The 12,333-nt window shown below is 44.3% G+C and overlaps 1 protein-coding gene across 7 annotated transcripts in view; it reads right to left on the bottom strand.

Moving 5' to 3' along the window:
• LOC133377366 (cytosolic phospholipase A2 epsilon-like) overlaps nucleotides 1-12,333 on the bottom strand; it is a 76,459-nt gene that overhangs the window by 38,306 nt on the left and 25,820 nt on the right. For 6 of the 7 annotated variants that reach the window (XM_061611326.1, XM_061611329.1, XM_061611331.1 and 3 more), the window contains 5 exons: nucleotides 12,143-12,183; nucleotides 11,798-11,840; nucleotides 4,170-4,236; nucleotides 2,778-2,923; nucleotides 2,285-2,371 (listed from right to left, as the gene is read on the bottom strand). In XM_061611326.1, the coding sequence (XP_061467310.1) occupies nucleotides 2,285-2,371; nucleotides 2,778-2,923; nucleotides 4,170-4,236; nucleotides 11,798-11,840; nucleotides 12,143-12,183 (384 nt within the window). Of the gene's footprint in view, nucleotides 1-2,284; nucleotides 2,372-2,777; nucleotides 2,924-3,274; nucleotides 3,362-4,169; nucleotides 4,237-11,797; nucleotides 11,841-12,142; nucleotides 12,184-12,333 lie in introns of those variants that run through there. The other variant, XM_061611332.1, reaches the window with a different exon arrangement.

Below are 12,333 nucleotides of genomic sequence, written 5' to 3'. Positions count from 1 at the left end.
GTAACCCACCCTGGGACCTTAGGGTGAAGAGCAGGTAATTAATAATAGTAATTACTACTACCACCACCACCACACTGGGGTCTGTTTTAGACTCTAAACTCATTGGGAACAAGGACCTATTCTGTGTGTCTCTGTAAGACACAATGTTTAATGAGAAGATGGTATACATGACAAACAACAAAAATAAAAACTTGACTGGAAGAAACGCTCCAGGAGCAGCAGTGGGTTTTGCTTACAGTATGCTAATATAATGGCCATGAAACCACCAGCTGTTACATAAGTTCAAGTAAGGGATAGACAAATCTGTCACTTTTTGTTTATCTCAGTTTCTAATTTTTCCAGTCTTAAATTCAATTATCCACATGCCATCAACTGACAGCGGTGAGGCCAGCTCAAGATCCAGAAAATCTGGGCTTGGCTCAGACTCTCCAAGAGTGCTCTGTTTGCAGGCTTTCTGTGGCTGGGGATCCCCCCAGCAGTATTTCTGCGTATTCATTTGGCGGACAGTATGGAGAGTTCTGCACCTATGGGAGTGACACTGGCATTACCATTTGGCAGATGCCGGCAGGGATGGGTGGAAGGAAACCTCTGTTCAATCCAACCAAGTCCAGTATAAAAGGGGTTTGGATTGCAGCCATTTGCACTGCAGCGTGCCATGAACCAGTCACATCAATCTATAGGAATCAAGGGTAAATGGAATATTCAGCTATTTTAGACAAAATACTGGTAAAGTACATGAAGGAATATTAGGAGCTGCAGAACAGCCCATGGAACTTTTAAAAATCACTAGCTAGAAAAAAAACTCAAATGGGGAGGAGGGATTCAGTAGAACTCAATCCACAAGTAGCAGTAGCAGGCAGAAAGGAAACCTCTAACAGTTGTATGGAAGAGGTGAGATAAGCAGATGCAGCTTGTCATCCGAGGATGAGAAAAGGTTTTTCCTGGTTGAAGTTCTTTGTCCTGCATAACTCTTAAAAGTAAGGAAACTCAGTCCTCCATTGACTACTCGCTTTATTCACAAGCATAATAGGACAAAATATATGAATCACTTCTTCAAGTTTCAAAAAGCAGATGCCATGGGCAGATAACCCTTAAGGCGTATAAGGAGGATGTGTGGGCCTCCAGAGGCTGCTGGTCTACATCTCCTACTGGTCATGCTGGAGGGGGTGATGGGAACTGAGAACATTTGGAGGGCCACTGGCTCCATATCCATACCTTAAGGCCTGCCCACACTTACTGGTGGTGCTGTGTGAGCTGCTTTCTTTCACTTCTTCCCATGCCTCACTGGTAATAATAGAATCATAGAATAGGTACAAGGGGCCTATAAGGCATCAAGTCCAACCCCCTGCTCAATGCAGGAATCCAACTTAAAGTATAAACGACAGGTGGCTGTCCAGCTGCCTCTTGGATGCCTCCAGTATTGGAGAGCCTAACCCTAGGTAAGTGGTTCCATTGCTGCACCTCTCTTAACCGTTCAGAGGTTTTTCCTGAGGTTCAGTCGAAATCTGGCTTCTGTAACTTGAGCACATTATTCCATGTCTTGCACGCTGGGATGAACGAGAAGAGATCTGGCCCTCCTCTGGGTGGCAACCTTTCAAGTACTTGAAGAGTGCTATCTCCTCTCATTCTAATCTTCTCAAAGCTAAACACACCCAGCTATGTGTGTGAAGGAGTCATAAACATGAGACAATGCATGATTCCTTCCTATATGATCATTACCCTGCCTCCCACATGATTCCTATAGTACCATATTGAGTGTTTTTTTCTCTGTGTGTATTTTGTACTTCCAATGCCCCAGATTTTGTACATTCAGACACTGAACAATCAACATATTTGTTCTGCCCACTCCAATTTCTCTACATTTCTGCATGCAATTGTCCTTGATCAAGGTTATAGCTTAGAGGTAGAGTAAATACTGTGCCCACAAAAGATCTCAGGTTCAGTCCCTGGAAATTCCAGGTAAGACTGGGAAAGATCCTTATCCGAAACTCTGGAGAGCCACTGCCAGTCAGTATAGATCAAGTGTCCTCAACCTGATGCCAGGGAGTTGTACAAAACATCTTTGGGGAGGCACCAGATTGGGGAAGGCTGGTATAGATAATACTGAGTTAGACAGACCAGTGGGTCAGCTTTGGTACAAGGCAGCTTCCTGTTTTCCTGCAACAATACGCTGAAGCCTCATAAACTCTGTGATAGGCAGCCCTAGTTACTGACACCTAATCATCTGTCTTTCATTTTGTATTTCCTCTCTCATTTTCTTATTCCACCATGACATAATACATACCTTGTCTATAGTTACTTTCTTTTCCATATTAAGTGTATCCCGAGGCAAAGTGAGGCAAAGTCTTTCATTATTTCCACCAGAAAAAAACTAAATGAAAGAAGAAGATTGTATATTATGTCTACTCACTTTCTCCACATGTTTGTGGAGACATTTATTATTATTTTACATTACATTACATTATTATTCACTTGTTACCCAAAAGGTCTCCAAGCAACTTACATAACATAAACATAAATACATTATGGCATGGGGGGGGGAGAAAAATGCACATAAAACATTAACATACAATATACAAAAAGCACATCCCCCCAGTAGCAGTGATAGGAAGCTTTGGCAGCATATTATCAATAAACACAGTCTCTATGTCTTGAGAAAGTGTAGCCTCCACAATATTTTGCTCTAAAATCAAAGCTCTTTATATAGGGTGCACCAGAAGTAGCTTTACACTGCTCCCTAAATTAAAGAGATGAATTTAAAAACGTAGGGAGCCTGCCTTCTTTGGTACTTCAATTTCCAATGCAGATTCTTCATACTTGATGTAGTGAAACACAAGAGGATCAGCAAGATGCAACTCAGAGCCCAACACAAAGTCCTGGGTTTCTTCATAGGATCCTTGCACAGTAAAGGTGAAGTTTTTCTCTACAGGAAAAGGACAAATCACATAAATAACCTTTGCATTCAATTCATGAACACATTCCCATAAAAAAGCAACACACATTCTAGCTAGTGATCTCCAGATGTTGTTGGACTACAACTCCCATCATTCCTGATCAATAGCTGTATTGAATGCAACTGTTGGGAGTTGGTCCAACAATGTCTGGAGGGCACCACATTGGCTATCCTTGTCCAAATTAATCTAAGATGGCAATAGTATAATCCTCATGTGACCACACTCTCCCTCCCACATGCTGGTGCAGACAGCCGAGTACCAGATAATTCCATGCAGACTTGAGGAACAGATGTACAGCTGTGAAACTACCAGTGGCCCACCTTCATGTCTAGCTAGAGGAGATTGTGACTCTTCTGGTGAGTTGCACAGTTTCATGGTTCTATAGTTTACTGTCACATTTGCACAGGGTTTTCTGAAGCTCAGCTGCTGGCACTGGTAATGCATGGGACAGGGGCCAGAACTCTAGGGATCAAGATCCAAGTTCAGAAAAGAGCAAAAATGTATATACCAACATCATAACTAACAGTAGAGATAAATGTTCTGCACACATATGCTATTGAGAATGAAATTATGATTTCATAATTACTTGTCCTAAGGCACTAATTGTGGTTACTGTTACTGCTGGCATTTTTATGCTGCCTTTCAATCAAACTGGGCCTGGAAATGGACTGGGAGCCAGTGTAGCTGGCATAGAACAGGCATGCTAAGATAAAATGCTACCTGGAGCTGGGTTATAGGAGCAGCTGTAATTCTAGCTATGGGATCTTTGGGTGAATGGCAAGTAGTACATTATGATGATAATAATATACTCTATTTTATATATTGTCTTCAAAAGTACCCCCACATTCAACACATTGAGATCTACAGATCATGAGTATCTTCATTTACTTAATATGTAAAATATACTAAATGAATATAAAGTCTTAGGTTATACTTCACCATTTAAATCAGCTTCGATTGTTTCACTCAGACTTACGCTTATGTTTGTGTGCAAAATCTAGATTCCTGCTACTTTATATTGAACTGTAGTTTTACTTGGTCAATTATTCTTAATACAATATATAGACACTAAATAGCACATCATATTAAAATATCAAAATAGCCAGTATGTTCATTGGTAAAGGTTCAGAAGTGACACCTTGATTTTTAAAGGTTTTTATCATTAAAACTTCTTTAATTTACTTAAAACTGATTTTAAAAAAGGTGCATAATAACCTCCTGATTCCTCCTTTGTTGTCTTTCCCCCATTCACCTGTACTTCCAGGCAGGAAACTTCACGAGACTATTAGAAGACAAAGGCAAATAAAAAAGCAAAAGGTAAAATCTTACTGGCCATAAGATAGCTGTGAAGTAGGTCTTTATCTGGCAACTTTTAAATAAGTTAGAACCAGCCTGGAACATATCAGTGGGGTTGGCATGTGGCCCTCACCTTGATTTAATGTGAGTAAGTAGGAGCCCGAAAGGAGAGAAGATGTGAGGGAGAAGAAAAAAAGGGGGGAGAATTGAAACTGTTGCAGAGTGTAAGCAGGAGGGGAAACTGCCTTCTGTGAGTGAACAGTTCAGACTCTGACAAGAGTGATCTGTCCATTTCCTGGCTGCCCACTGGGTGAGATTGGAGGGGGGGGAGTTCCCCACCTCAGTCACAGAGCCAATTATTTGCCTGTTTTAAATACATGAAGTTAACATACATTTGCATTAACATGAAGAGTGCTAGGCCCCAAGAGACATACACGATGAACTTTTTCATTGCTGTTTTGTTCTGAAATCCCCTAGCTCCACCATCCAAATGTAAAAAAAAAATTTGACCAAGCTTCTAAAAACAATAATTATCCTAAATTACAGCTGCAATCATATGCATGCTTACTCCCCACTGGATACAATGGGCCTTACTTTTGAGTAAATATGGATAGATGCATACTTCTTTGCCTGCATATATAGGTTTGGGTGCAAATTGTGATCCTGACAGCCAGCACATCAGGGTCTTGCTTCTGTCTCATACAGTTCCATGTCTCATCTACCTCTCTAATATAACACAAGTAACATGGCATCATCTTAGGGCTTGTTCAAACTGACCCGGATAATTCATGTTTTCCATATTCGCTTTGTCATCTGACAGTCCTCACTTTGCCTGTTTGTTCGCTCTTTCCCGATGTAAAAAGATATGCTTTTTTTGCGCCAGCACACGCAGCAGGAAGATCCGTAAATTCTTTTTGCTTTTCCAAGCTCAACCTGTAATACCACCCCTATCAACCAATTGGTCCACAAAATATGACGTATGCTCCTCTCCCCCTTTGCACCGAAGCACAATAATGCGCATGCACTTGAACGTAAGAGCACAAAAGTTTGAATTCCCTGATGGTTTGGTAGTAGTGGCTGTAATGGAGTTCCTTGCCGCTCGCCACTCTGGAGCAGGGCTGGTCGGGTGTGTGTCTCCAGGTGCCCCTGACCGTCCAGGGGGATTGTGGGCAGTGCAAGGGATCAGTGCTTGTAATTGCCGGGCAAATCCCCCGTAACCCCTGGGCTCATTCACTGCAGGGCGTTGTGCAGCTCGGCGGCAGGAATGCTGCCCCCAAGGGAAGCAAACAGCCTCCCTGGCGGGTGGCCACTCTGGGCTCAGGCAGGGAATGCAGGCAAACAGCCTGGTGTGCTGCTACGTCAATCTGCGCTGAATCACCCAGCACAGGCTTTGCAGTGTTCCCTCTGATAAAAGAAACATGCAAACCACTTATATGCCAATAATTCCTGTATTTTTATTTGCTTGTATTTGCAATATTTCGCAGAACCAACTGTATGCTTTTCTGCCTTTATGCATATTAAAGTTTCTGGAGATACAGACGGCTGGCAATTCCACTTATTTCTCCAGAAAAGCAAGTAACAATGTGTCATGACTAGGAAGGTAGAGCACCAGTCTCTATGGTTCCAGGTGGCCGAGACGCTCTAGCAAACCACTTGTATGCTTATGCCAATAATTCCTGTGTCATTTTTTGCTTGTTTAGCGATATTTTGCAAAACCAACTGTATGTATACAAGACACAAGGCTGGTTGCCGCTCTTCCACTTGCCATCAATGGCAGAGGGTAAATGCTGAGCTTTTCTAGAGTGCAGCGCTCAGTGGCGGCTCCCAGTTCCTCCCCATTCTCTCTCTCTCTCTCTGCCTGCCTCTCGCTCTCCGTAGGCAGCGTCAGCGTCAGCGTCAGGGAAGAGCCACCAAGAGAAGCTTCCCAGCAGCTTCCCAACCACTTTGGGCAAAACTTGATGCTCCATTGCCTTCCCCCCTTCTCCCTTTCCTTCCTGTGGCCCTTTGCAAAGCGCCAGGCTCTCGCTTTTCTCCGCTGTGTGTGCCTGTGCATGTCTGTCTGTCTCCTAGCAAGGAGGAAAGAGCAAAGCGAGCTCCCTGAACCAACCAGCCGCACTTGAGTGAGACCAGCCAGGAAAAGGGGGGCTTTACAAACAACCACAATTACAGATCTCACCTGGAGTGGCTGCCCAGTTCGCAGACTGGCTAAAACTTAATGGCTGTTGCTGCTTCTGCACAAATGCACATTTTTGCATCTGTGCAGTAGAAGTTGCAGAGCCCCCCCAACACCACACTCTGATTGGTTCAGTTTTCCCCGGCTTTCCCCAGACATTTGCGCACATGCGCAAAGGTGGAAATACATGATTGGCTGGGAATGAGGGAAGGGGTATGGGTAACCGCCCAAGAACCGCCCATGAAATGCCCACAGCTCAAAAGTCCGCGGTATTGCATCCGAGCGCCTGAAGGTACAGCGGATGATTCCCAATTTAAAAAAGCAAATCGCTTTTTTTGCGGTAATGCAAATGCGGATTGAACCGCGAGAGAATGTGGAAAAATGGGTGACGTTGTATGGACCACTGAACATTAATGAATGCACAAAGCAATCATATCGCACATTATACAGTCGTCTGGATGAGCCCTTAGTGTGAGTTCTTCCCACTTTCATTACCTACTAATTATAGGGGTCAGGAAATCTGATATAACATCATGCCCTTTGTATTCATAGATGTTATTAGGGAGGGTAGTAGTAGGAAAATGTATGGATGTGGCTCTTGGAAGTGACCATAAGAGCTTTGTAATATCTAATTTGTTTAAGCCAAAGTCTTATGAGAACTAAAGGTTATGTGATCTTCAGGAGAGGCCCTTCTCTCAGTCCCAACACCTTCGCAAGCGCGATTGGTGGGGACACAAGATAGGGCCTTCTCGGTGGCTGCCCCCAGGTTCTGGAACTCTCTTCCTAGGGAAGCACAAATGGCCCCTTCCTTGCTATCCTTCCGTCGGCAGGCAAAGACTTTTTTATTCCGACAGGCTTTTGGACTAGAAGATGTTTAAGATAGGGCCTCATAAGGTCTGTTGTTTACTTATTTATTTATTTATTTTATTTTATTTTATTTATATACCGCCCTAAGCCCAAGGGCTCTCTGGGCGGTGTACATAAAATAAAACAGTCAGGAATATATAAATACAATAATACAATAAAATCAAGCCAACAAAGGTAAACAAAAATAATCAAACAGCAGCAAAATACAACAATACATATAATAAAACGCATTAAAATGCCTGGGAATATAAAAAGGTTTTCACCTGGCGCCGAAAAGATAGCAGCGTCGGCGCCAGGCGCACCTCATCGGGGAGACCATTCCATAGTTCGGGAGCCACAACCGAAAAGGCCCTATTTCTAGTCACCATCCTCCGAGCTTCTCGATGGGATGGTACTCGGAGGAGGGCCTTAGATGTTGAGCGCAGTGTACGGGTAGTTTCATATTGGGAGAGGCGCTCCACCAGGTATTGCGGTCCCATGCCGTGTAAGGCTTTATAGGTCAAAACCAGCACTTTGAATTTAGCCCGGAAACAAATAGGAAGCCAGTGCAGACGAGCCAGAACAGGTGTAATATGAGCGGACCTTCTTGTCCGCGTCAACAATCTGGCCGCTGCATTCTGGACTAACTGTAGTTTCCGAACTGTCTTCAAGGGCAGCCCAACGTAGAGCGCATTGCAGTAGTCCAATCTAGAAGTTACCAGAGCATGAACGACTGAGGCGAGGTCGTCACTGTCCAGATAGGGACGTAGCTGGGCTACCAATTGGAGATGGTAGAAAGCATTCCTTGCCACTGAGGCTACCTGAGCCTCAAGAGACAAGGAAGAGTCGATAAGAACTCCCAAGCTACGAACCTGTTCTTTCAAGGGGAGTGTAACCCCGTCCAGAACAGGGTGAACATCCACCATCTGGGCAGAGAAGGCACTCACTAACAGCGTCTCGGTCTTGTCTGGATTAAGCTTCAGTCTGTTAGCTCCCATCCAATCCATTATCGCGGCCAGGCAATGGTTTAGTACGTTGACAGCCTCACCTGAAGAAGATGAAAAGGAGAAATAGAGTTGCGTGTCATCAGCGTACTGGTGACAATGCACTCCAAAACTCCTGATGACTGCGCCCAGCGGCTTCATGTAGATGTTGAAAAGCATGGGGGACAGAACCGATCCCTGCGGGACTCCACAATGGAGAGTCCAGGGTATCGAGCAATGTTCCCCAAGCACTACCTTCTGGTGGCGACCCACCAAGTAGGAGCGGAGCCACTGCCAAGCAGTACCCCCAACTTCCAACTCCGTGAGTCTTCCCAGAAGGATACCATGGTCGATGGTATCAAAAGCAGCTGAGAGATCAAGGAGAATCAACAGGGTCACACTCCCCCTGTCCCTCTCCCGACAAAGGTCATCACACAGGGCGACCAAGGCTGTTTCGGTACCAAACCCAGGCCTAAAACCGGATTGAAACGGATCGAGATAATCAGTGTCATCCAAGAGCCCCTGGAGCTGGCCGGCCACCACCCGCTCCAGAACCTTGCCCAGGAACGGAACATTCGCCACAGGTCTATAGTTGTTCAAGTTATCTGGGTCCAAGGAGGGTTTCTTCAGGAGTGGTCTCACTACCGCCACTTTTAGGCAGTCAGGGACCACTCCCTCTCGCAAAGAGGCATTGATTACCTCCTTGGCCCAGCCGGCGGTTCCGGTCCTGCCAGCTTTCACCAGCCAAGAGGGGCAAGGATCCAGCACCGACGTGGTCGCCCGCACCAGTCCAAGGATCTTGTCAACATCCTCAAGCTGCACAGACTGAAACTCATCCAATAAATAAGGACAAGACCGTGTTCTGGATGCTTCATTGAATCCAGCTGCTATAATATTGGAGTCTAAGTCCCGACGAATGCTAGCAATCTTGTCCTGGAAGTGTCCAGCGAACTCATCACAGCGGGCTACAGATGACTCTATAGTATCCCAAGGGCCAAGATGTAAAAGCCCTCGTACAGTTTTAAAAAGCTCTGCTGGGTGGGAGAGTGATGCCTTAATACTGGCAGCAAAATATCTCTTTTTTGCTGCCCTCACCGCTGCTGTATATCGCTTAGAGCAGGCACTTACCAAGGCATAATTGCATTCGTCGGGAGTCCGCCTCCATCTGCACTCAAGCCTCCTCCTCTCTTCCTTCATCACTCTCAGCTCCGGGGTATACCATGGGGCTGTATGAGCTCTACATAGGAGGGGGCGCATGGGAGCGATCGTGTCAACCGCCCGGGTCATCTCCGTATTCCACAGTTCAACCAGGGCTTCAACAGGAGCGCCAGTCTTCTCAGTCGGGAAATCCCCCAGAGCCCTTTGGAAACCCTCAGGATCCATTAATCTCCGGGGGCGGACCAGTTTAATGGGTCCCCCACCTTGCAGAGGGAAAGGGCCGCCGTAAGCCTAAACCTCAGCAAGCGGTGATCTGTCCATGACAATGGGGTAGATGAAAAACCCCCAACCTCCAGATCACCATCTCCCTGTCCAGTGGCGAAGATCAAATCAAGGGTATGTCCCGACACATGCGTCGGGCCAGTAACAAACTGAGACAGCCCCATGGTTGTCATGGACGCCATGAAGTCCTGAGCCGCCCCAGATAAAGCAGTCTCGGCATGGACGTTGAAGTCCCCCAGTACCAGCAGTCTAGGGGACTGCAACAATAACTCCGAGACTACCTCTGTCAGCTCAGTTAGGGAATTTGTTGGGCAGCAGGGCGGGTGGTACACCAACAAAATTCCCAGCCTGTCTCTCTGGCCCAGCGCAAGGTGGAGACACTCCAATCCAGTCGTCACCTGTACAGGTTGCTCGGTGAGTGAGAAAGAGCTCCTATAGACTACGGCGACCCCGCCTCCCCGACCTTCGGCTCTACCATGATGCTGAACCATATACCCAGGTGGGCAAAGCTGGGAAAGAGCAACTCCTCCTGTATCACCCACCCAGGTCTCGGTTATGCACGCCAGGTCAGCTGCCTCGTCCACAATTAAATCATGAACAAGGGAGATCTTATGCTGGACCGACCTGGCGTTTAACAACAGCATATGGAGATCCGAAGGCTGACTGTATTGTTCTATGGTCCTATTCTTAATGTTTTAAATTGTTTTAGTATCTTAAGTGTATGTCTCATGATTTTAATGTTACAAATAGTTTAATTCTATTTTAATTGTATATTTTTGTATGTTTTTTACCTATGAGTAGTTTTTATTTGTAAGCTGCCCTGAGTTCCAGTTTTGGAAAAAGGGCGGGGTAAAAATAAAGATTAATTCATTCATAGGTATATATGACTCTCTTCTAATCGCTTTTTAATTACCCGTGGTTAATAAAATAAAGCCTTGGTGGTTTTATTAGTTTCAAACAAACATTTGCCATAGAATATGATGAATGGCAGACTGGGTTTGTTTTATAAGCAATGAAAATAGTAGGGGACAGATTTTGAATCCTTTAGTACATATTAGGCACAGTATTTAACTAACACATCCTCTCAATGCAAGGATTTCTGCTTGTGCAATGGAACTTTCCCTCTCTCTCCTCCCCCATGCATACCCCAGCCCCCTCCAAATCTGCTCTGGAGGGTTAGAGAAACCCCTAGAATAGATGAAGAGGCTGCATGGGGGGGGAAACATCCTGTTGAGCAAACAGTCATCCTTGCACTGACAGAACATTCATGTAGCACTATGCTGGATACAACCCTAGATTTTAATGTTAATTTAATAATAATATTAAAACCCTAGGTTTTAATATTTTTTATTGACAATGATGTGCATAGTTTTGGACAACATTTCTTACAACAAAATGTAAATTATAAATGTAAACAGGACTGCCCTATTTCACTGCTATTTCCCGTCAGCATTTTCGCACTCTATTTCCTCCCACATGTCTGCCCCACATCCAGCAGCAGGGCCACCTTCACCTTTAACGCTAATAGTTGCACAGAAGAGGAAATTTCAGCAGGAGTAACTGGTCATGACCTGCTGAAATCTCTTTCACACAACTATTACAAGTGCAGGAACTCTGTACTCTTCTGCATCTGGCCACCTTAGCCACATCCCTTACATAACTAGCTCATCAGGATGGTCTTTTGTAACTACATCTTTTGTAACTATCCTGTTACAAGTCGGCAGTTTCATTGCAAATGAAATATGCTTTAGAGGTAATTTAGAGCATGCGTTTCATCTATCCCACACATGTTATCCACTTTAATTTTAATTCCCAGCCTGCTGATTGGATTATCACTATAGAAGCAAGTGACCACATGACTTGCAGGTCTCACATGTGCCATATTCAGTGTACCAAAATTCTTTTAAAATAAAATCACTGTAATGAACATTTTGTCTCACCTCAACACACCAGCCTGGTAAGCTATAACTACCACTACTTTGACCACCCTGGAATATGTGGCCAAATGATATTAGAAGCAAGAACTTTTTTAGAACTACACCAAGATATCACAATCATATGCCCACACCTGATTTGATTTAAATATGATTTAAAAATGAGATTACCACTAATGCGCCATTAGTAACAATATGCTCATGAAGAACTGGGCTGCAAAACAAAATAAATATATTTGACATGTCACAGCCGGTCTTCAGTAATTGAAATCTAAATTTCTAGTTGCTAGCATGGCACTCTATGTTAATTTAATTGGCTAAACTTAATCCATATCATGCCAGCTGATAGAATCAGGCACTGAAAAGGATCTCCATTTAATTATCGGATAGTTACCTTTGGTGACCTTTGCCAGATCACAAGAAACTTGAGATCCAGATCAAGTTGACTGACATGCAACACAGTTCTGAAGTTTATTCTTCTGATACTATATATTGTTAAATGTGGGATGTACTTACATACTCTCCAGGCTAAACTCTACCTCCAGATTTTCTTGAATCTGTAAAAGAATAAATACGTTGTTTTGGGCTGAGATAATGTTTTTCCCCCTCTGTTAACAGGAAGAAAAAAACATGTACAAATGTGATAAATGTTTGTATATTGACACAAATGTGACAAATAATTACCAGATCAGTGATGCATCTGTTAA

The sequence above is a fragment of the Rhineura floridana genome, chromosome 2 (assembly GCF_030035675.1).
Source record: "Rhineura floridana isolate rRhiFlo1 chromosome 2, rRhiFlo1.hap2, whole genome shotgun sequence".
Classification (NCBI taxonomy): domain Eukaryota; kingdom Metazoa; phylum Chordata; class Lepidosauria; order Squamata; family Rhineuridae; genus Rhineura; species Rhineura floridana.
Note: the sequence above shows the minus strand (reverse complement) of the source record. Positions and strands in the feature narration are given on the sequence as shown.